The 23,934-nt window shown below is 42.8% G+C and overlaps 1 protein-coding gene across 1 annotated transcript; it reads left to right on the top strand.

Annotated features, from left to right (window-relative positions):
* The first annotated feature begins 12,876 nt into the window (after nucleotides 1-12,876).
* Nucleotides 12,877-23,613, top strand: LOC114685424 (intelectin-1a). Its single transcript, XM_028860088.2, has 8 exons — nucleotides 12,877-13,304; nucleotides 13,497-13,560; nucleotides 15,402-15,500; nucleotides 16,873-17,120; nucleotides 17,448-17,606; nucleotides 17,961-18,081; nucleotides 19,510-19,613; nucleotides 23,442-23,613. Exons 2-8 carry the CDS (start codon nucleotides 13,503-13,505, stop codon nucleotides 23,592-23,594), a joined length of 942 nt encoding a protein of 313 aa, XP_028715921.1. The 5' UTR covers nucleotides 12,877-13,304; nucleotides 13,497-13,502; the 3' UTR covers nucleotides 23,595-23,613.
* The last annotated feature ends 321 nt before the right edge of the window (nucleotides 23,614-23,934 follow it).

Here is a 23,934-nt window from a genome sequence, read left to right as displayed (position 1 = left end):
CCTGTTCTTTCTTTTCTCCTCTCTGTTAGTCCCGCCTATACTTCTTGCCTAGCCACTGGCCAATCAGTGTTTTATTTATTGACCAATCAGAGCAACACATTTGCCATACAGAACATCCCACAGCAGTACCTTGTTGTAGAATGTGGGAACCGGTCTCCCAGCTGGGCTCCCACAGGTGGGGGAGCCCTGCAGTAGGAATGGTCATTCTGTAGGATGAGTGGTTGGACAGGCACTGCTTATGCAGGGCTCTCTGGCATCCAGGTCCGGGGTCCTGAGTTTTCCCTGAGGCTGACTGCAGGTCGCTCAGGTCTTCACCTGGGGGTTCTTGCTCCAGGGGCTGCTGCAAGATCTAGGTTTTGTAGATAGACAGTTAAGATCAGGCTGTTTATTGTCTCATGGCAAAGTGAGGATAAACACAACGTGAGAATAAAGATAATACCATCCTTGGATAGATAAATCTGAAAGGGTGATGTATACAATCTAAATTCACCCACTATCAAAAATGGACTCACGGGGGCTAGGGAGATAGCTCATTTGATAAGGAACTTGCTGCACAAGCATGAGTTTGGATCCCCAGCACTCATACAAAAAGCTGGGCACAGGAGCATGTTTCTGTAATCCCAGGCATGGGAAGGCAGAGATGGGCCGACTCCTGGGGCTTGCCAAATTGGTTCTAGTCTAGCCACACTGGCTCAGTGAGATAGTCTGTCTCAAAAAAAATATGTGTAGAGTGATCGAAGAAGATACCGAATGTCAGCCTTTGGTCACTAAATACACACACACACACACACACACACACACACACACACACACACACAAATCCATTAATAAAATTTGAACTTTTGTTCATTAAAGAACTAAAATAATATGGGAACTTTCAAAACCCTATAAAGGTTATTATTTATTAAAAAATATGCAACATGGACAAGAGGGATGGCTCAGCCGTTAAGAATGCTTCCTGCTCTTCCAGAGGACTGGAGTTCAGTTCCCAGTACCCCTGTCAGGTGGCTCACAAACCTCTGTAACCCCAGCTCCAAGGGATGTGACACCCTCTTCTGGACTCTGAGGGCACCTACGCACATGTGCACATATGCACAGACATACACCCAGACATACATATACTTAAAAATAAACCTTACATATGTGTAACAACGTTATGTTTAGCTGCACAGCACTGAAATCTTTCCTTGTATGATGGGAAAGGATGGCGTTCACTTCGTCTTCTGTTAGTCAATGTGACACTGGAGACACTTGCGAGGTGACACTTTGCAGTAACGTCAGAAAAAGAAAAGGCCCAGGGATTGGTAAGGAAGGAACAGTAGTTACTGTTTCAGATGACATAACTGTTGTGTAGGAAATCTGAAATAATTCACAGATCAGTGAACAAGAGAATGCTTTTGCTAGATATGAAATCTACATGAAAACCAGTGTGTGCATATCAAACAAGATGAAACTGAAATTTAAAAAGGAAATATAAACAACAATGTAAAAAATGTCAAGTAGTTAGTAATCAATCATTCAGGAGGCAGAGGCAGGAGGATCATGAGTTCAGATCCAGCCTGAGCTGCATAGCTTGGGTCGTAGGCACTGGGGTGTCACTGAGTGGTATAGTGCTTGTCCAGCATTAACAGCAACCTAAACTGGATCCCTAGCACCATAAAAATACACAGTTTGGGTTATAAGTCAAGTATTTAGGAATAACTGGAAAATACATGAATTTCTGCAGAGAAGTTAGAAATCATTTCTATGAGAAAGCAAAAAAATCCAGATAAATATGAAACATGCTTTATTCAATATTCTGTCTATCTATCTATCTATCTATCTATCTATCTATCTATCTATCTATCTATCTATCTATCTATCTATCTATCTACCTATCGAGGCAGGGTCTCTCTACATAGTCCAGGTTGTCCTAGAACTTACTATGTAGATCAGGCTGGCTTGGAACTCACAGAGATCTGCCTATCTCTGCCTCCTGAGTGCTGGGATTAAAGGTGTGTGCCATTCAGTAAAGACACCAGGTGGAGTTTCCACGTTCATCTATCTGCTCTGCTTTCTGATCTACTTAAATGTGAGTGAGGAGCAAGCTGCTACCACAGCTAAGAGCCTCTTATGCCTCCATGCCTCCCCGCTTCCCCCACCACAGTGTATTGTCCCCTCCAATCTCCTTTCCCTTAAAAAAAAAAAAAGGAACATTTTTTCCTGAAATGATAAATTAAAATGTAATTTAAATAAAAATACTGAGGGCTTGTGTGTGTTGTGTGTGTCCATCTAAGCAACTAAAAAGTTTTACATATGGGGGCAGGTGTGATATGATAGCACACACCTTTAATCACAGCACTTGAATGCAGAGACAAGTGGATCTCTGTGAATTTCAGGACAGCTGGGTCTACATAGTGAGACCTTGTTTCAAATGAAAAAGCAAATGAACCAAACCAAACCAACAACAAAACACCCAAACTACACTACAAACACACAACAAGAAAGGCAGTGTAGTATGGGAATAAGGAAATGATCACCACTGGCCTGGTGTTTACTTTAGAGGGAGGGAAGGCTTTGTAATGTGGAAGGAATGTGTTTGATGCTTCTGAGGTGGAGATAAGATTTTATTTCTTGACATGGCTGTCATCCACAGATATTTGCTTTTCTATAATTTATTATTCTCCATATTTGTCTGTACCCACCCTCTCTATATGTGCATATATTTGTTGAACGATAAAGTGTGTATATTTTAAAAACAGTCAAACGTAACAAATCACCTGGGGTACAGATGCAGGGATGGATTGAGGTGGTGTGGGAGGGAGGGGCTTTCTTCGCAGGATTCATCCTCAGGACACACACATTTCCAAATCTCCCCCAACCACCCAGCCCGCTTTGGACTGGAGGGACCCCCGATGGTAAAGTGAAGTCCACGCAGAGCAGGTCTGCAAAAGCAAGCTTCATCTTTCTGTTTATATCCTTTTCTTTCCTTCTCTTCTCGGGGTTGGGATCCAATCCAAGGCTCTGCTTTTCTCATCTTCTTGTCATCATGCTCTCACCTGCCCCAAGTTTCCAGCTTGTCACTCCACACAACAGAGGCTCCAGCTCTGTCCAGCTTAGTCTGTAGCATAAGCGGAAAGGTCACTGGAGCAGTTTCTATCTCCTGACCTTGCTCTCATCGCCACCTTTGAGCTCATCATCGTCAACAGCAGATATAACACACTCACTGGTTCCACAGTTACACCATTAATGCCTCTGATTCTATTTCTGCTGTTGCATAAGGAAATTCAGCTATCAGGGAAGTTGATGAACATCATTGCAACATCACACGTGAGTTCCGAAGAGAGCCAGAGAAAGACTGGAGAGGGCAGCTGCCGTGCAGTCTTACAGCACTGACCGCCAGCCATTGGCTGCTTTGCTTTCAGATGTGACAGTGATTCAGCCTAAAATCCCACCCTGACAGTAAAGGGGGGGGGAAAGCATGGGAGTGACCCAGCAGATGATAACACAGCAGAAGCTAGTCATGCCCTCTACGTGCTGCTCAAACTTTAGGTCTCATAGACAAAAGGAATGAGTCCTGTTTTAAATCACTAAGTCGTGGAGTGGTTTGCTACAATAGATAACTGATAACCTCTAAAATATGGACTTTGAATTTATTTTTTTAGCTGAAGGGTGACAGGAGCATTTTTAATGGGATTATAGCAATAATTTTGTGTGTGAGGTTTATTTTTATTTTTATTTTTATTTTTTATGGCAAGGTCTCATGTACCCCAGGCTGGCTTTGAACTCACTCTGTGGACAAATACGACCTTGAAGTCCGGATCATCCTACCCCTATCTCCCAAATGCTGGGATAACAGGTGTGGACCATCATTCCTAGATAAGGCTTGTATTTTATAAAGATTCCTGTTGGCACCAGCTTTTTGTGCAGAGGAATTGGAGTGGACCAATACTAGAGACAGAAGAGGGCTAAGGAAGGCACAAAACAGAGGCCAGAGGCTTTGTCACAAAACTCATAGCATCTGGCCCGTGTCCAGGTGATTAGCTTAAGGCAAGTGGGGCAGTTTCACCTCCTTGGCCAGAAATTAATTCAGGAATTGACACACGTTGAGGTGAATTATGGTCCTCTCAATTTTATGCGGAAATCCCACCTCACCAGCTCAGAATATGATGAGATATTGGGTTTTTAATAAGGTGAGTAAACGAAAACAAGGTAACTAAGGTGGGTCTTGATACAGTACCCCTGGTATGTGTGTGTGCATAAATAAACTTTTCGTATATGTATATTACAATTATAATTTTTATTTATTCTCTCTCGATGTGTTTAAACACACAGGGGTGTATGTATGTGAGTATTCATGTACCATGGCACACCCGTGGAAGTCAGAGGACAACTCATGTGGATCAGTTCTCTGTTTCTAACGTAAGGATCATGGGGCTTGAACTTAGGTTGGCAAGCTTGGTGGCAAGTGTTTTTATATGCTGAGCTCTCTTTCTGGATCTTGGCTGGTATGTTTTATAGAAGAGGAAATTTGAGCACAAGAGGAGGCATCAAAGATACATGCACGTAGACAAGAGACCGTGAGAAAGCACAGTGAGAAGGTGGCTCTCTCCAAGCCAGGCAGGGAGGCCTTGGAGGGGGAGTCCTGCTGGCACATTGTCCTTGGATTCCAATTCTCCAGAACTGTAGGAAGATAAATCCAGAGTGTTTAGGCCACTTAGTCGGACAGTTCCCTGAGGAGCATCATTGCAATAGTGCAGTAGGCGCCCATTTTTAACCAATGGGGAAAGGCATGCTGGGTGGGGGCGGGTCTCTGGGTTAAGAGCCACAGGGAGAGATGAGACATTCTCCATTGTCTTGCAGTAATGCCTGGAACAGCAATCACCAACCAGTTTGAAATCAGTCAGAGGATGAGTTAGGGTAGAGACTAAATGAGACTATGGACAGCTGCTGCATCGACCAAGTCAGCCTGAAGCCATTACTCTTTCTAGATTTATTATTTCATCAGGTGATATATTCACTTTCAAAAAATCAGCCAGTTTGAGATCAAATTTCTATTAGCCACAGCTGAAAAACCCAAATCTGCACAAAACAGGAGTCAAGGACAGTGGGGTTTGGGTGAGGTGGTATGAAGAACAGATACCAGAGGAAGTAGGAGGTAGTGTTATGGATATCACTCTAGATAAATAAAACACTGATGGCCAGTGACCAGACAGGAAGTATAGGTGGGACAAGGAGAGAGGAGAATTGGGGAAACAAAGAGAGAGAGAGAGAGAGAGAGAGAGAGAGAGAGAGAGAGAGAGAGACTACAACCATCGCCAGGACCAGCAACATATAAAAACACCAGTAAACCACCAGCCATGTGGCAAGGTATAAATTTATAAAAATGGGTTAATTTAAGATACAAAAACGGTTAACAAGAAGCCTGCCACGGCCATACAGTTTATAAGTAATATAAGCGTCTGAGTGATTATTTTTTGCTTGGATTGTGGGACTGTGGGGCTTGGTGAAACCTGGAGAGAAGCCCTCCAGCAACAGATGGCACCCAACGGCTTGGACACATCAATGGGACACAGAGACTAGATGCTGGTGGCTAGGAAGGTGGTCCTCCTAAGGTCTAAAAAGGTGGTCCTCTTAGGTCTAAAAAGTTGTAGGCTGTTCTATGATTTATGTACCAATAAGAATAAGATGTATAATGACACTAAATATGTCAAACATCACAAAACACATCTAGGAATCAATTTTTTAAAAAGATTTATTTATTTATTTATTTATTTATTTATTTATTTATTTATTTATTTATTATATATACAGTGTTCTGTCTACACACACCCCTGCAGGCCAGAAGAGGGCACCAGATCTCACTACAGATGGTTGTGAGCCACCATGTGGTTGCTGGGAATTGAATTCAGGACCTTTGGAAGAACAAGCAGTGCTCTTAACCTCTGAGCCATCTCTCCAGCCCCTGGAATCAATTTTTTTTTTTTTTGGTTTTTCGAGACAGGGTTTCTCCATGTAGTTTTGGTAGTTGTCCTGGATCTCGCTCTGTAGCCCAGGCTGGCCTTGAACTCACAGAGATCCACCTGCCTCTGCCTCCCAAGTGCTGGGATTAAAGGTGTGTGCCATCACACTGGCCCTTTTTTATTGTAGTTTTAAAATTATTTTTTTGGAATTTTCATACAGTATATTTTGATCATATTGTTTCCCCTCTCCCAAGCTTTCCCATATCCTCCCCAATTCCTTATCCACCTAACTTCATGTTCTTTCTATTTCTCACAAAAACACAACACAACACAAAACAAAATCCCCCCAAACAATAAAATAACAACAACAATACTACTACTACCACCACCACCACCACCACCACCACCACCACCACCACCACCAAACACCACCACCACCAACAAAACAGAGCTGGTTATGATCTGAGACTCCTCCTTGAGGATTAACTTTCATGGAACCAGAAGGCACTATACAGACTTCCAAAGGAGGGAAGCAACCAACAGTTCTGCTCAGCTCTGATGCCTGTGAACTACAACAATTACTAGCTTGGTTCAATAACCCTAAGGGTGCGAAAGTGGCACATATACTTTGGCAGTAATTAACAGCTGTCTAATTGACTTAGGACCTGCTCAACAAGAGGGAAATTATGCCTGATACTGGAAACCTAACCAACACCCAGGGCTAGAGAATTCATGGATCTTGGAGGAGAACCTATAACTACTGTTTTACTAAAGCAGTAAATCCCTAAATTCATTCTAAATATTTGTCCTTATATTCACAGATAGGTTCTCATCCCTCATCAAAGGCACTTCTCTTTGCAACCGACAGAGATCATTGCAGAAGACCACAACCAATCAAAATGCAGGGTTGTGGAATTCGTTCCCAACTAATACATCAGCAACACAACTCAGGGTTCATTGTGGAAGAGGGGGTGGAAATACTGTAAGAGTCAAGGGAGGGGGCTGGAGAGATGGCTCAGTGGTTAAGAGTACTGGCTGCTCTTCCACAGGACCCTAGTTCAATTCCGAGCACCCACATGGCAGCTCACAACTCTTCCAAGGGATCTGATGCCTTCTTTTTGATCCTGCAAGGCACTGCATGCACATACTGCACAGACATACACCCAGGCAAACACCCAGACACATTAAAAAAGAGTCAAAGGAACGGGGAGACTGCTGTGAGACTCTTCTAGAAATGCCAGGAGCTACACCCATGAGGTCTTACCAATATGATTGCCTAAACATAACCTGGACAAGGACGGCACCAAGAGACATGCTAATGTAGAAGAGAAGGGAGAAAGCTCATGAGGCCTCAACCCTAGACAAAGGACTACAGGTGACTAAGGACAGCTGAGAGCTGGAGAAATAGTCTTCCCTAGGGAAGAGAACACCAATTCGCTATGTAATACCAAATGATGAGCCCTGAAAACATGTAAATACAAGCAACATTATACAGACTGAGCCAGCTGTATTAGGAATACATGCAAACATACACACCCATGTATGTAACAGCAACTAAAGAAAAAGAGACCATAAATTTGAAAGAGAGAGGTAGTGGGGTGGGGTGCACAGGATGGTTCTGAAGGAGGAAAGGAAAGGGGGAAATGATGTAATTATAATCTCAAAAAAAAAATAGAAACAAAACAATAAAACCCAACCCCCAAAACCCTAACCCAAATCAAAAAGATGAAAATCACCAAACTGTAACAAAAAAAGGTACACACAAAAGCCATGGAGTCGGTTTTGTGCAGGTGGCCTACTCTGGAGTGTGGCTGATATCAGAGTCATTCCATCCAGAGGGAACTGGTGTCAACCTCTTGTAACACGCATTGACCACAAATAGCTTCTTGGTTGGCAGTGAAATTTTGTGCCCACTTCCATTTGTCTATGTTGGGATTGTTTTCCCCCTCAAGACAGGGGTTCTCTGTGTAGCTCTGTCTGTCCTTGAACTCCCTTTGTAGACCTGGCTGGCCTCCAACTCACAGAGATCTGAGATCTTCCTGCCCCTGCCTCCTGAATGCTGGCCTTGAAGGCGTGTGCCATCACTGCCTGGGGTATATTGGGATTTTGTATGTCTTGAATTTATGCGTGTCTTGTGTGTGCTGTCACAGTTCTGTGACTTAATGTGTGCTTCAGTCCTGTTGGATGACACTGGATGACACTGTCGACCTTGAACTTTTTATCCTCTCACCTCCATGTACCAAGCCTTGGTGCTACAGATTTGTGCCACCGCACCTGGTTTATGCAGTGCTGGATGTGAGACCAAAATGAGCCATCTTAGAAATAAGACCAAAATGCTTTCACCCTAAAATTAAGGCCTAAGATTTCTCCTTTTGGGAATAGGCCATTAGTTACTGAAACCAGTCAGTTCAGATTCCAGAAACCAGGAACTGTAAAAGTACAGAGTCAAAAGATAGTCACGAGGTAATGCCTGCCAGACTATGGAATGTCCTCTCCCTGGTTTCCAGGGTAACTGATCACAGAAATGCCCCCACCTGAGGGCAGCCAATGAGAAATGGTGGCAGGCAACCACTCCCTTAGAAGTAATTTCTAGAAATCTCTAGAAGCGAGCCAATCAGAATTGTACCTGTACTAGCACCCCTAAATGATGTAACCTTGTGACTTTTCCCTTTAAAAACTGAGCTTGCAGACAGGTGGGCGCTTCCTCCAGCTTCCACTGCGTTGGATCTGTTGGACGAAGTCCCTGCCTAGGCTTGTATTACATTTGGATATCCACGATTAAACCTTGCTTTTGCATTCCGGCTTGCTCGTCCTTGGTGGTCTCTCTGGGGGTCACGATCTGGGCACAACACTGGAGATGGAACCCAGGGCTTTGAACGCAAGGCAAGCACTCTACCAAGAAAACCACATGCCCCTGTTTTATTTTATCCTCTCAGTATTGCTGTGGGTATCATTCTATATAAATAAAACACTGATGGCCAGTGACCAGGCAGGAAGTAGGTGGGACAAGGAGAGAGGAGAATTCTGGGAAGTGGAAGGCTGAGGGAGAGACACTGCAGCCACCGCCAGGACAAGCAGCATGTAGAGACTCTGGTAAGCCACCAGCCACATGGCAAGGTATAGATTTATAAAAATGGGTTAATTTAAGATAAAAGGACAGTTAGCAAGAAGCCTGCCATGGCCATACAGTTTATAAGTGATATAAGCGTCTGAGTGATTATTTTATAAGTGGATTATGGGACTGCGGGGCTTGGGGAACCTGGAGAGAAGCCCTCCAGCAACAAATGGCGCCCAACGGCTCGAGTTTCCACCTTAAACCTGAGAATATTTAATAACCATTTCTAAACAGAGCCAAAACCAGGTTCCTGCTTCTTGTCTCATACGGGCAGCTAGACGCCACAAAACGCGGGTTTGAACACTGGCGGGTTCCTGGCGTGTGACCGGCAGTATGGCAAAAATGAGGCGTCTGCCAGCGGCACATTAAGCTGTGTGGTAGATTTAGTCTTTACTATTATTTAAAAAAAAAAAAAAGGTTTCTGGGCTACACGCTGCTTTGATAAAAGCTTAGACCCACTATTTCTGAGACTTGATGACTCCCAGAGCTGGCGGAAAATGTACCACTGCCATGTTGGGAAGCTGAAGTGGGCGGAGCCAGCAGCCACAGGGCCGTTTCAGTCTTAGAATGGTGCAGTTTAAAGCAATAGGCTCAAGGCTCAAGGTAATATAAAAAATAAGCCACGTAACGATGGCTACCACACAGAGAATCTGGATTATGTTGTCTTTGATATTCGTAACTGAAGAAAAACATTTGATTACAAAAGCTGTTGAGTTATGCCAAAATGTATATTTTAAAGGTACCTTGACTTCAAAATTTGAATTTAAGGATATGTTGCTTGGGAAAAGAGGTTCTGCTTTTGTTTCTACAGAAAGCCAGAGGCTATGGATTTGTTCCAGATTAAGATACATCAGGTTTCACCAGCCAAGACCCCCTGAAAGGTCTCCGATGACACCATGGCCCAGATGATCCAATATCCAGAGCGGTTTCAAGGCAACTGGTTCAAACAATACAGCCTCACGGACTACCCCATAGGTCTAAAATTTTCTTTGCATCCCCATAAGATACAGCGCCCCCCTCCAGCAGGAAGTAGTAAGAGATGCTACGCCCAAATTCCCAAATATACCAAGCTGGCTTTAGAGGTGGAATTGGCTCACTCCCCTCTAAACCCAGACATATTGCTTTAAAAAAAAAATGGTTAAGCGATTCTTGTGTCCCAAATCAGAAGAGCCCTCTGGTGTGGGACAGAGAAAACCAATATTTTTATTTAAAACAGGTTGATTATAAATGTGATCTCTTTCTAAAAAGAAAAGGGGATATGATATAGATATATAGGAGGATATAGAGATGATAAGATAAAAGGATAGATTAATCAACCTACTTTTAAAGAACAACTTGTTTAAAATGTTTTACATTGGTATAGATTTTAGTTTATGTCTAAAATGTTTTACATTGGTATAAATTTTAGTTTATTGATACAAACTTGAAGTTAATATTGTTATACTGTGTATATATATATTTCTATTCTTGTTTGAGGTATTATGTTTATGTAACTCATTTAAAATTGTAATGGATAATTAAAAAATAGATTAATAATTAGTCATCTATGATAATCATATCTGTAGCCATGTTAGTTAAGTTTTCTAGGTATACATAGATATATTTCAGATAGATAGGTAATCTTCAAACACTTCATAGACCTAGAGAATATGGCATTTAAATAACTTAAAATTCTGTTGACGTGAGACACAATTGCTCCTGGCTGCACCAATTGATCCTGAGAGAATGTTGGGCTTCTAAGACATTTCCATTTGGAAGTTTGTCTTTTTGGCACAAAATGGCCTACTAGGCAAAGAACTGCCCTTGCCTTGATGGCTGACAGTACAAATACAATGCTGTCCTTTCTGGACAAGCAGGACACAAGGAAAGCGACCACTGTACTCTGCCAAGACAGGGTAAGATGGTCTTTCAGAAATCCTGCTTCTGAAAATGGTCTGTCAGATACTCTAGGCCTGTAGCCAATTTAAATGCACCAACAATGCTGAAAAACATTAGGTGACTGTCCAGGCTGCCAGCTGTCTTGGTCTACTTTTGCAAGATTCCCGAAAGTTGCTTGCATCCATCTACCATTTCTCAGGTATCATTATGTTCCTTCTCAGGTCTTTGATGTGGTTGAAAACTAGATAGTTGTAATTTCCTCAGTTATGATAAAAGATAAGTTAGATATAAAACCTTAAACTCACAAATATAAGATAGATAGGACATCTTTAATATTGTAACTGTAATTCTTGCTCGATAGTTGTTTTGTTATATGTAATTTTACCATGTTAAAGTTAAAACCTTTTTAAAAAAAGAAAAAAAGGGGAAATGCTGTGGGTATCATTCTATATAAATAAAACACTGATGGCCAGTGACCAGGCAGGAAGTAGGTGACCAGGCAGGAAGTAGGTGGGACAAGGAGAGAGGAGAATTCTGGGAAGTGGAAGGCTGAGGGAGAGACACTGCAGCCACCGCCAGGACAAGCAGCATGTAGAGACTCTGGTAAGCCACCAGCCACGTGGCAAGGTATAGATTTATAAAAATGGGTTAATTTAAGATAAAAGAACAGTTAGCAAGAAGCCTGCCATGGCCATACAGTTTATAAGTGATATAAGCGTCTGAGTGATTATTTTATAAGTGGATTGTGGGACTGCGGGGCTTGGGGAACCTGGAGAGAAGCCCTCCAGCAACACAGTATACCTGAGTGATTTGTGTAAACCAGTCTTTTACACCTAAAAAACAGAAAATATCTGCCTAGACCAATGGTTTTCAACCTGTGGGTGGTGACTCCTGGGGGTGGGGAGTTGAATGACCCTTTCAGAGGGGTCACCTAAGACCATGAGAAATATCAGATATTTACATTATGATTCATAACAGTAGCAAAATCACAGTTATGAAGTAGCAATGAAAATAATTTTATGGTTGGAGGTCACCACAGCATGAGGAATTGTATTAAAGGATCACAGCATTAGAAAGGTTGAGAACCACTGCCTTAGACACAAAACTTAATTTTTTCCTAAGGACTGAAATGCTAGCTGTGTGTAATAAAATAAAGTCAGGTATTATGGGGAGAAGTCGAATAATTCCATTATAGCCCAAGGAGGGAGATTTGAAAACTGAAGAATAACAGGGGGAAAGGGATGTACATTTGAAGTATCATCAGGGATGGTGTCTATAGATTTAATCCCCAATGCAGTTTACGGTAAAATTTTACTAGTTTGTGGCAGATATGAAAAAATTAAGGACAAGAGAGTTAGTGTTATATGCCACTAAGTTTATTCAAGCAAATGTTTGTATTTATTCTGAAATTATTCTTTCACAATGTTGTTTACGTTTCCTTTTTTTTTTTTTTTTCTAGCCAGGATTGATGGCACATACCTAAAATTCCAGCACTTGGTAATGGCAGGATGATCTGGAGTCCAAGGTCCTTTTCAGCTATATGTGAGTTTGAGCCAGGGTGGGTTACATGAGACCTTGTTTCAAAAATGGAGACCACTGGAAAAAATTTCCCTTTCCTATGTGCTGTGGGATGTCTTTCTGTATGCTGTGAATATGCATTGCTCTGATTGGTTGATAAATAAAGCTCTTTGGCCAATGGTGAGGAAGAATAGGTTAGGCGGTACATTCCAACCAGAGAGACAGGAAGAGGAAAGGAGAGGCGAAAGAGATGCTGGGAGCAGCCGCCAGGAGAAGCAAGATGTAAAAGTACCGGCAAGCCACGAAGCCACATGGCAACTTATAGATAAATAGAAATGGATTAAGCTATAAGAGCTAGCTAGCGAGAAGCTTGAGCCATAGGCCATCCAGTTTGTAGATAATATAAGCCTCTGCGTGTTTACTTGGGACTAAGCAGCTTCAGAATGAGGGAGTGGGAGAGATTTGTCCCAACCACAGGCCAAGCGTGACTCAGGAAATCTTCCGGCTACACCTGTGAATGATGATTATGGTAGATGTTAGAATTTCTTTTTAAAGAAAAATATTAATTTACAGGAATCGCACAAACTGTATACCAAACCCAACATCACTTTTTGGAATCTGAGAATGATACTAGTAAACCACACTTAATATTTGTTCTTTGGAGCCTGCTAATCTCAGAATTACCCTACAATAAACAGATGCTCTCTCTACGCTGGGCAGCCTGCCAGAAGGTAAGCTTATGGCCCACTGGGCTTTCCCCATAAAAGGACCGGAGCCTCAACCTCACGCAAGCAGGAGCCTCAGCAGAGAAAGCTCTGTGTCATTACTCAGCGACTCTCAGCTCCCGCCAGGTACAGAGGGGAGGGGGTTGCTGTTTGTGGAACAGATGGGAAAGGATTTTGGCTCAGGTCACTGTTACAGCCAAAATGGTCTGAGCTATATAAAGGGAAAGGGGCCTTTGAGTAGTTGAAGGTAGGAGCTGAGACTGGGATAAGGGGAAAATATGGTCAGGATGGAGTGACCTTTGTCTTGCTTCTCTCTAGGTGACCATGACCCAACTCAGCTTCCTGCTATTTATCATCCTGGCCACCAGAGGGTGCACTGCACGTGAGTCTTGCTACAGGATCCCAGATTTCTCAGGCCACCTCTAGCTTTAGAGGCAGTCAGCACTAGACTGGGTTGCTTCCAGGACCTGGGTCTCTGAGGGCCAGAGGTCATGCTTTTTTTTTTTTTTTAAACTGTTGTTTGTTTTTCGAAACATGTTTTCTCTTTGTAGCCCTGGCTGTCCTGGAACTCAATCTGTAGACCAGGCTGACCTCAAACTCAGAGATCTGCCTGCCTGACTCTGTCTCTACCTCCTGAGTGATGGGTTTAGAGACATGTTTCACACAGCTCAGCTGATCATGCCTTTAAAAAAAATTTGTGAAATTAAATATAATTGTATTATTTTCTTAATCCTTTTTTCCTTCCAACATTTCCCAATTGTCCCCTACCTCTACTCTCTAACAAATTAAAGGCCTATTTTTCTTTAATTGTGGATTTCTCTCTCTTCCTCCCACCTCTCCCTCCCTCCCTCCCTCCCTCTCCCTCCCTCCCTCTCTCTCTCTCTCTCTCTCTCTCTCTCTCTCTCTCTCTCTCTCTCTCTCTCTCTCTCACACACACACACACACACACACACACACACACATATACCTGGACATACAAACAAAACCTAGTCCATCCCCCAAAGAGATGATGCCTTTGAGATGTAGGCTGGGTGCTGATTGCCTCTTGAAGGAAATGGTCTGTGGCAGAGAGATTGCTGAGACAAGTCCTGTTCCAGATTCTTTACTTGTGTGTAGCTTACTTGTGAGGAACTTCTGCAAGAATTGTGTCCTGTCCTTAGTCACTCCCTATGCTTAGGACCTTTGCTTTAGGGTTTCAATACCAAGTGAATGGTCTTGTTTGTGCCCAGAGAATGTTGTCTTCAGTTCTGCTTTCTACAAGAACTCACCGTTGTTTTAAAATGTTTATTTCATCTTCACTGCTGTTTTAAGGAAAAAGGCATGCAGCCAAAAGTTTTCTTGTGTCCTGCCTGGTCCTGCAGCCACTCAGACCCAAGTAAACAAACAGAGGCTTGTATTAATTATGAACTGGATGGCCTATGGTTCAAGCTTCTTGCTAGCTAGCTCTTATATCTTAAATTAACCCGTTTCTATTAATCTATGTTTTGCCATGTGTTCTGTGGCTTTACTGGTCTGCTGGCATGTTGTTCCTTGAGTAGCAGGCTGGCGTCTCTCTCCTGTCCTCTCTTTTTCCTGTCTATCTGCTTATATTTTCTGCCTGCCTCTAAGCTGCCTTGCCATAGGCCAATACAGATTTATTTATCAACCAATCAGAGCAACACATATTCACAGCGTACAGAAAGACATCCCACAGGAAAGGAAAGTCCCTAAATGCCATCTTAGTTGATCTACACATGGTAGTCTTTGCCAGCTCAATATTAGGCTCTAGGGAACTGAGGTTCAGACACAGTAAATACAATCCAAAATTACTTGACTTGTAAACATAGAGCTAGTTACACCTGAGTAGTTCTGACTCCAGAGTTCTTGTTTGTTTCCACCTTTTTAGGTTCTCAGAGAACATTGCAGAGTTGAGGCTAGTTTGCAAGGATTTTTATTCCAGGGTCTCTTGGTCAAGCCTCTGCACTGTCAACCTCACTACCCATGCTTCAGGCACATTAGGCTCCCTGCATTTCCTCTACTGCAAAGCTGGACTTCACTGTATTCTCCTTTTTCAGGACTTTGGACACAAAGTTCTCCACACCTTCAAATCTCTTGTCTTTCTTCCTAGTTACAAATCTTGTTGGTTCTCAGAGTGAGGCTTTGAGAAGTCACGGAATGAGTTTAGGATGAATGACAAGGGGAGTCTGGGTGTCACATGAGAGTGAAACTCTGCATCTTCTCTAGTTGAAGAGAAACTGGATAACAACAGATGGGCCAATCCTGTGTCTGCCTCTCTGTTCAGAAGCTGCAAGGAAATCAAGCAGGAGATCACTGGGGCACAAGGTGAGTGATGAAGCATTTAAAGAACACAATGTAATCTTAACACTTGGGAGCCCAAAGCAGAGGATTGAGAGCTCCAAGGCAGCATGAGGAGACCCTTTCTCAAAAATAAAACAAATAATCCAGTTAGGAAATCAGGTTTTTGTCCTTTGGAACACCTTTTCTTTTTGATATAGAAAATGTGATAGAATGTACATAATGGATAAAAATTGCCACTTAACCAATTTGAAGGGTTTTCAGAGTCAAGAATGACTTTCACAACGGTATGGATGACCACTATCCATCTCCAGAAAGTTTTCATTTCTTAAGTAGAAATTCTGTACCACAAAGTAATAAATTCCTATGTTCCCTATGAATTGCTGTTCTGTTTCCTACTTCAATGAATATGTCAATTCTTGTTACCTCATATGAGTAATCTGCCTTATTTCATTAGCATACTTCAATGCTCATATGTGTTGAAGAATACTTAATTTATTTTAAGAGTATTTATTATTATTATTATTATTATTATTATTATTATTATTATTTAGATGTGCATGTCTCTGTGTGGGCATGTGTATATATATGTGCAGGTATGCAGGTACCTTCAGAGTTCAGCAGAGGCCATCTAATCCTCTGGAGCTGGAGTGACAGGCACTTGTACACTGACAAGTGTGAGTGCTGGAACCTGACTCAAGTCCTCTGCTAGAACAGTGCTTGCTCTTAACCATGGAGCCATTTCTCCAGCCCACTTCATTCTTTTTGATCTATTGGATATAAAGGAAAGTACACAATATATAGTCTGCATATTAGACAACACAGAATATATTGCTTATTCCTTTTTCTTTCTTTTTTTTTTTTTTTTTGGTTTTTCAAGACAAGGTTTCTCTGTGTAGCTTTGCGCCTTTCCTGGAACTCACTTGGTAGTCCAGGCTGGCCTTGAGCTCACAGAGATCCACCTGCCTCTGCCTCCCAAGTGCTGGGATTAAAGGCGTGCGCCACCACCGCCTGGCTTATTCCTTTTTCTGAAGAGAAATACTTGGATTGTTTTTTCCTTTCAGGTCTTGGGCCCAGAGCTGTAATGAACATGAATGTACATAGTTGAGGTCCTGTTCCTAGTTATTTGGGTATCTGCTGAGTGGAGTTGAAAAGTCCTTTGATAATATTTATGTTTTACTTTAGAAATAAATCACTGTCAGTTTAAACAATTCTGTGTTCTGCCTCAATCACAGAAGCATGGCTTTCTGAACACAGGAAGATCCCCAGGGACACCTGTGACAGGACACTCAGGATATGAGGCATTAGCCATGGTTGTAGTTCCTAGAGTCATACTGCCTCTGGAGCAGAGATGGACAATGAGGCTGCACACAGGACTGTGGACTGGTTCTCTCCACAGATGGCCTCTATTTCCTCCGCACGAAGAATGGTGTCATCTACCAGACCTTCTGTGACATGACCACTGCAGGTGGTGGCTGGACCCTGGTGGCCAGTGTGCATGAGAATAACATGGGCGGGAAGTGCACAGTGGGTGATCGCTGGTCCAGTCAGCAAGGCAACAGAATCGACTACCCGGAGGGAGATGGCAACTGGGCCAACTACAACACCTTTGGGTCTGCAGAGGGGGCCACAAGTGATGACTACAAGGTTGGTACACTCTGTGGCCTCTTGGGAAAGGGTGAGGATGTGAGTGTAGCACAAGTATGCCGGGGAGAAGGTTGGAATGATGCCCTTCAACATAAAGCTGAAGAAGTAAAAAAAACACTTATCTTGAATCTTAACATCCTACCAAGTAGACTTTTAGGTTAAGTAGGTGGTTGGACCATTGTCTTTGTAAATTAGAGTATCTGAGCATGGCTGGTCATGTGTCCACCTGGAGCCCAGAGATATCAGCTCTGCTGACAACTGTGAATGTAGGTCTTTGCTTGGTGAAATCTCCTGGCCTGGTCAGATTCAGTGTTGGTTGCTTTCCAGAACCCTGGCTACTTCGACATCCAGGCTGAGAACCTGGGTATCTGGCATGTGCCCAACAAGAGCCCCCTGCACAATTGGAGGAACAGTTCCCTGCTGAGGTACCGCACCTTCACTGGCTTCCTGCAGCACCTGGGCCATAATCTGTTTGGCCTGTACCAGGTACTGAAGACTGCTGGCTGAGGCTGCTTTTCAGGGGTTTAGAAAGAGGCAGGTGTTTGAGGCTAGGTGGGCTGTATTCCATTTTCCCTTATTCTAAAGTGTAATGAGCCAAGGAGGGCAAAGGTAGGGGTGTGTGGGAAAGAGAGAAATAGGGAGGGGGAGCAAAGAGAAGAGAAAAGGGGGAAGGTCTAGAGTGTCCGAGAGACACAGACCAAGGAAAGGATTCTTTCTTATCTGACTAGTTTGGAACAATCCCAGTCACTGGACACATGCTGTGCTTCTCCACGCAGGACAGTGTTCCTGTGAATGCCAATGCTGCCATCCTTACCCAGGGGCTTCTTTTGTTCCTTGTAGAAGTACCCAGTGAAATATGGAGCCGGGAAGTGTTGGACTGACAATGGCCCAGCAATACCTGTGGTCTATGACTTTGGTGATGCTCAGAAGACAGCCTCTTATTACTCCCCCCTTGGCCAGAGTGAGTCTCTGATGCTTCTCTGAACACTGTGCAGGACACGTGATAAATTCAGTTATGATAACTCTCATTTACCATCCACGACAGCCTGTTTCTCTTCTATAAATGTGTTTGCTTCACTTCATTCAGTTGCTTGCCTTTGATCTCTCAACTCTTACTAACCCATTTTACAGCCTAGGAGATTGGATCACTGAAGGTCCAGGAGTTTGCCTGACAGCACAGGACATCAGCAGGAGAGTGTGCATTTGCCCCGGGGAAACTTGGCAATGGAATCAATTCTAGCAACATTGATATCATCCAATGATTTCTTAGGAACGGACCAGGTTCACATGCAAGGGGCAGAACAATAGAACAAAACCCGGTAGAACAACAACAAAAAATAGAGTTTTATTTCTATGTGAGGGGTGACTATCTTGTTATTTAATATAAATCCAAGGTGGCTACAGCTGGGTGGTGGTGGCACACGCCTTTAATTCCAGCACTCAGGAGGCAGAGGTAGGTGAATCTCTGTGAGTTCAAGGCCAGCCTGGTCTACAGAGCGAAATCCAGTACAGGTTCCAAAGCTACACAGAGAAACCCTGTCTCAAAAAACCAAAAAAAAAAAAAAAAAATCCAAGGTGGCACATTATAGCTGGAAGGTTTCTCTGGTCCTGCCAGGCCTGCATTCCCGAAGCTGCTTATAAAATAATCACTCAGAGGCTTATATTAATTATAACTGCTCAACTATTAGCTCAGGCTTATTACTGACTAGCTATTATACTTAGCTTAACCCATAATTCTTATCTGTGTTTAGCCATGTGGCTTGGTACCTTTTCTCAGTTCTGCCTGGTCATCTTGCTTCCTCTGTGTCTGGCTGATGACCTCTGACTCCACCTTTCCTCTTCACAGAATTCTCCTAGTCTGCTTGCCCCGCCTATACTTCCTGCATGACTACTGGCCAATCAGCATTTTATTAAACCAGTGTACAAGAGCATTATCCCACAGCAGCACAAACCCTTCATAGAGGTTGAGGCTGTGCCGTATAATTTAAAACTCTTGTTCTTTATTCTTGGCATATCAAAGTTAAAAATTAAAAGGAACAAGGAAAGTGTTATAGGACCAGAGTCAATACACTTGCTACCGACTGTGATGGTTCACTGGAGGTTGTCAGTGTGATCTTGCTGGGCTACTAAATTTCTTCATACAAGCCTTCCACAGACTGGGGTCTTTTTGAAGACTCATTCTGGACTCTGAGATTTGGAAAAAGCTCCTGTTATCTACCTTTGTGGTTGGGATGTTTCAGGCATTGGTCATGATAGTGTCAGACTCCACCCAGTTTTTCTAATGTCTTGAACTCGAATCTGTTCCTGGCACTGACAATCTCTGCATTGACCTCACGACAAGGATTTCTAGAATCTGCCTTGAATGCTGTTTTCTACTTTTTCTTTGCAGAGGAATTCACTGCAGGATTTGTTCAGTTCAGAGTGTTTAATAACGAGAGAGCAGCCAGTGCTTTGTGTGCTGGCATGAAGGTCACTGGATGTAATTCTGAAGCTGTGAGTCTTTTTTAAAAAATTATTTTTTAAATTGTGTATATACCTGTGTGCTTGTGTGCAGGTATGTGCATATGAGTAGAGGTAACCTTGAAAGCCAGAAGAGGGTGTTAGATTTCCTGGAAATGGAGTTACATGGGTTTTGACATGCCTGACATAGGTGCTTGGGAACTGAACTTGGATCCTTCTGCAAAAGCAGCAAGTGTTCTGAACTGCTGAGCCATTTCTCTAACTCCAAACTCATGAGTCTTATTAGGGACCACGGGGGCCTGTGGTTAGACTGAGTTTTTCAGTGTGTGTTGAGCATGGGAGACTGTCATGGTAGTGTGAACATGTGTGTGAGAGAGTGTGACCTTGTAGCTAGCTTGGTCTCAGAGATCAGAACGTCTGTCTAGATACAAATATCCTGTCTGGTTGAAGACCAAAGTCAATGTTACAACTTCTGATGCACTGTTGCTGTTTGCTTAGCTTTTAGGATAAAACACTCGGGATTACTTGGAGTCAGGGTGACACTTATATTCAGGAAGTCTGAGGAAGCCTTTGGAGGCTGAGACTGTCAGAGAGTCCCCAGGTATTGTCATTCTCCACCCAGGGTTTAGCTTTCAGAGTAAAATGATCCTTTCCAGGGTTTGTACAGATGCTTATTGTGAGGAAGGATTACTAGAAGAGTTGTGGACATCTGGTAGACCTCACCCAGGTTCTCCACCTCCCTATCACAGGCACTTTCTCTGGTTAGAAGATGTCATGTAGACTGACTGCAGCAAGATCAGGTGCACTCAGTTCCACTGCAGCTCCCTTAAGCTTGAGATCATTAGATTCTTCTGTTTATTTATTTATTTATAAGGAGGCCCCCTGATTGTGATGGAGAGAGATGGAGATAATGAAAGGGAATGTCTCCTTGTGAAAATCTGGTTCCTATGCACCTTTCAGTCATGTCTAAAGAATATGAAATGCAGTGTGCACAGGTGTCAGTGTGTTATTCGCTTACTGTTTAGTGTAGCTTGTTTGAGCACCTACACTGTAATGGCCCAGGAGACATGCCATACCATATACCTTGCTAGCACTTAGTAGGTTAGACATTCACACAAATGTGTAATTGTTATCTGATATGTTTGAAGTACAATAGAAATTTAAACTAAGGAGCTTGAGTATGGCTTAGTGGTAAAACTTTTGCCTAACATGCAGAAGGCCCTGGGTTATGGTTCCTAGTGCCATAAAACAAAAGAAAGCAAAGCACAAAACAAACAAACAAACAAACAAACAAACAAATGATAGCTAGGGGCTACACTGAGCACTGGGAATGGCAGAGTACTGACTGCAGGAAAGGGATTTTGTTTTTGAGACAGGTCTCATATATCTTAGGTTGGTTCTAAACTCACTATGCCGTGAAGATGACCTTGAACTTCTGATCCTCTTGTCTTTAGCTCCCCAGTGCTAGGATGACAGGCCTGTGACAGCACACCCAGTTTATAGGAGAGGTAGTTTTGAGTTGAGTCTTGGAAGATGTACAGAAGCTTATGGTGCAGACCAATTGAGGGTGAATGAACAGCGTATTCCAGTTTTCCAGTGTTTCAGTTAGCATGTGGTATTGAGGGACAGCAAGCTGTGTTTTAGTTTTGGTGTAGGGATGGATGTAGGGTCAAGAGCTGATTTAGGAAGTGTTAACAGGAACTAGATCAAGAAGAAACCTTTACATTACTCTAGTGAGATTGTACTGCATGTAAATGATGGGAGCCATCGACACATTTTAAAGAGGAAGACTAAGTTTATCATCGTTGTGTTAAGATGACACTGATAGCACAAAGTCAGATTTGAGTTGGGGAAAGACTAAGCACAAAGCAAGGTGGTTTCCAGGGTCCATATGAAAGCATGAAGTAGGGCGGTACCTGTGTATGCGGCCAGTGAACGCTGATGATTTAAAATTTAAGACCAGACAAATACATAGAACGGGAAGAGATGTCTAGGATAACTTTATGGTTTTCACTTGGGTGAGTGAATACCATTTAAAAATTCTTATTAAAATTAAGTTTACTTAACTAATAACATAAAATTATACATTAATAGGATGCTCTGTGATGGGTCAATACATGAATAGATCATGCAATGTTTACATCAGGTTAAGCCTGTCTGTCTCTCAAACATGCATTTTCTTGTGGTGGAAATATTCCAATTGATTTCCTCTAGCTTTTGAAGTCTGCAACATACTATCATTGCTTATAATCATCTTTCTCTGTAATAGCACACTAGTAATTCTTGGTGTGACAGAACATATTCTGTTACTTGGGAGGTTAAGGCATGGAAACAGCAAGTTCAAAGTCAATGAATATCATTTATTAAGTCACAATGTGTGAATGAAGACCAGGTTTGGAATCAAGGAGGAATTTACACTCATATGCTGCTACATGCTTTGGCCAGTGATGGAATGCATAGATGGCAGTGGTTTCATGTGGTGGTACTGCCTAGAAATATCATAGTGATTCTAGATTGTTTAAGGATAACCTGTGATTTTTACACTGTGGTCAGAACAGCCAATGAATTTATTACAATAAATACCCATTGTTAAGTCGCACATGGCTGTAGCTAACCTTGTTTTTCATGTGGAGCTTGAAATGTCCAAATAGTGATTTGAGTGGCAGATGGATTTAAGATCGTTAGCTAAAGACACATCTGGACTCCAGATAGACAGTTTGAGCCATCAGTGAATAGTCGGTTAACTGAAGGCAGAGGGTGACACAAGCTACAAGAACTGGAGCATGTGTCCCCTCTGGGAAGTGGTGCTTAAGGAATTCATGAAGGAAAAGTCTAGCCTGGGAACCTGAGAACAAAGATTCAGAAAAGTTAAAGGAAAGTCAGGAAGAGACAGTGATGCCACTAAAGCCAATGGACGGATGTTTTATGGATCAAACAGTGATACCACCAATGGAGAGTCTGATGAGGGACTAAGAGTTCACTGAATTTGGCTTTTAAGGTGTGTCTGGGCTCATCAGCTGTATTAGTCAGCCTTCTGCCTCTCTGATTCATACACAAGAGAAACAGGTTAAAAGGTGGAAGTCTTGTTTAGTTTCATTCTTTCAGAGATTTTAGCCTGTGGTCAGTTGGCTCCATTGTTGTTAGATCTACAGTGAGACAGAAACATTCTACCCGAAGGGCATATCAGAGCAGTGTGGCTTAGTGAATGGTGGCCAGGAAGCTGAGAAACAGCATGAAAGGCCAAGGCAAGTCACCTTCAAAATCATGCTTCTTTGTGGGTGAAAAGATGGCGTAGTGGGTAAAGAACTTGGGGTGCAAGTCTGGTGATCAGCTGCACACAGTAGTGGGTGTGTCCGTAATTCCAGTGTCCCCCAGAGAAGGATGGGAGATAGGCAGGGCACCCTTCCAAATCTCTTAGGTCAGCTAACATGGTTAACACAGTGGTGAAGAGAACCTGTCTCAAACAAGGTGGAAAGTCAAAGACCAACAACGCCTGCAGATTATCCTCTAATTCTGCTTCCACAGAGGTACATTTGTGTCACAAAGCACATGGCCCCCTCTTGCCTGACACATAACACTTCCTTTCCCAGTTATCTAGCTCCTCTAACCAGATGTCCAACTTCATCCATAGATTTACTACCTTCCAATAGTCAGTTCAAAATTGTGAACCCATTAATGATTAGCCAGTTGATGAAAGCAGGGTTCTTATATTCAAGCCTTCCCCAAAGTCCTGCCTCTGGATGTTACTTACACTGGGGACCAGGTCTTCAGTGCATAACACCTTTGGGGAAGACACTTCATATCTGGACCATATCACCAACTGACCTCTCATTGCTATTTCCTCTCTCTCTTCTTTTCCAGAGCTGCATTGGTGGAGGAGGATTCTTCCCAGAAGGTAACCCTCGGCAGTGTGGAGACTTCTCTGCATTTGATTGGAATGGATATGGAACTCACATTGGGTACAGCAGTAGCCGGGAGATAACTGAAGCAGCCGTGCTTCTGTTCTATCGTTGAGAACATTGTGGTGTGGGACCCAGACTTCTTCAGTCTGTGGACTCACATGCACGAGGAAAAACTTACCCAGTTACTAGAATGCTAATGACACAGGAAAGGAGAATAAATCATGTTCATTACAGGCTTTGTGTCTTCATGAATCCTTTTTTGTGCAGGGATGAGAGATTTCAAAAGAGTTTTGCTGCCCTGGTTGGTTGTTCTTCAGATATCAGGACTGAATCCTGATTTAGCAATAGTCTTTTTTAAAAAATTGATTCCCTTCAGGCTGGAGAGATGGCTTAGTGGTTAAGAGCACTGGCTGGTCTTCCAAAGGTCCTGAGTTCAATTCCCAGCACCCATC

The sequence above is a fragment of the Peromyscus leucopus genome, chromosome 15, assembly GCF_004664715.2.
Source record: "Peromyscus leucopus breed LL Stock chromosome 15, UCI_PerLeu_2.1, whole genome shotgun sequence".
Taxonomy (NCBI): domain Eukaryota; kingdom Metazoa; phylum Chordata; class Mammalia; order Rodentia; family Cricetidae; genus Peromyscus; species Peromyscus leucopus.
Note: the sequence above shows the minus strand (reverse complement) of the source record. Positions and strands in the feature narration are given on the sequence as shown.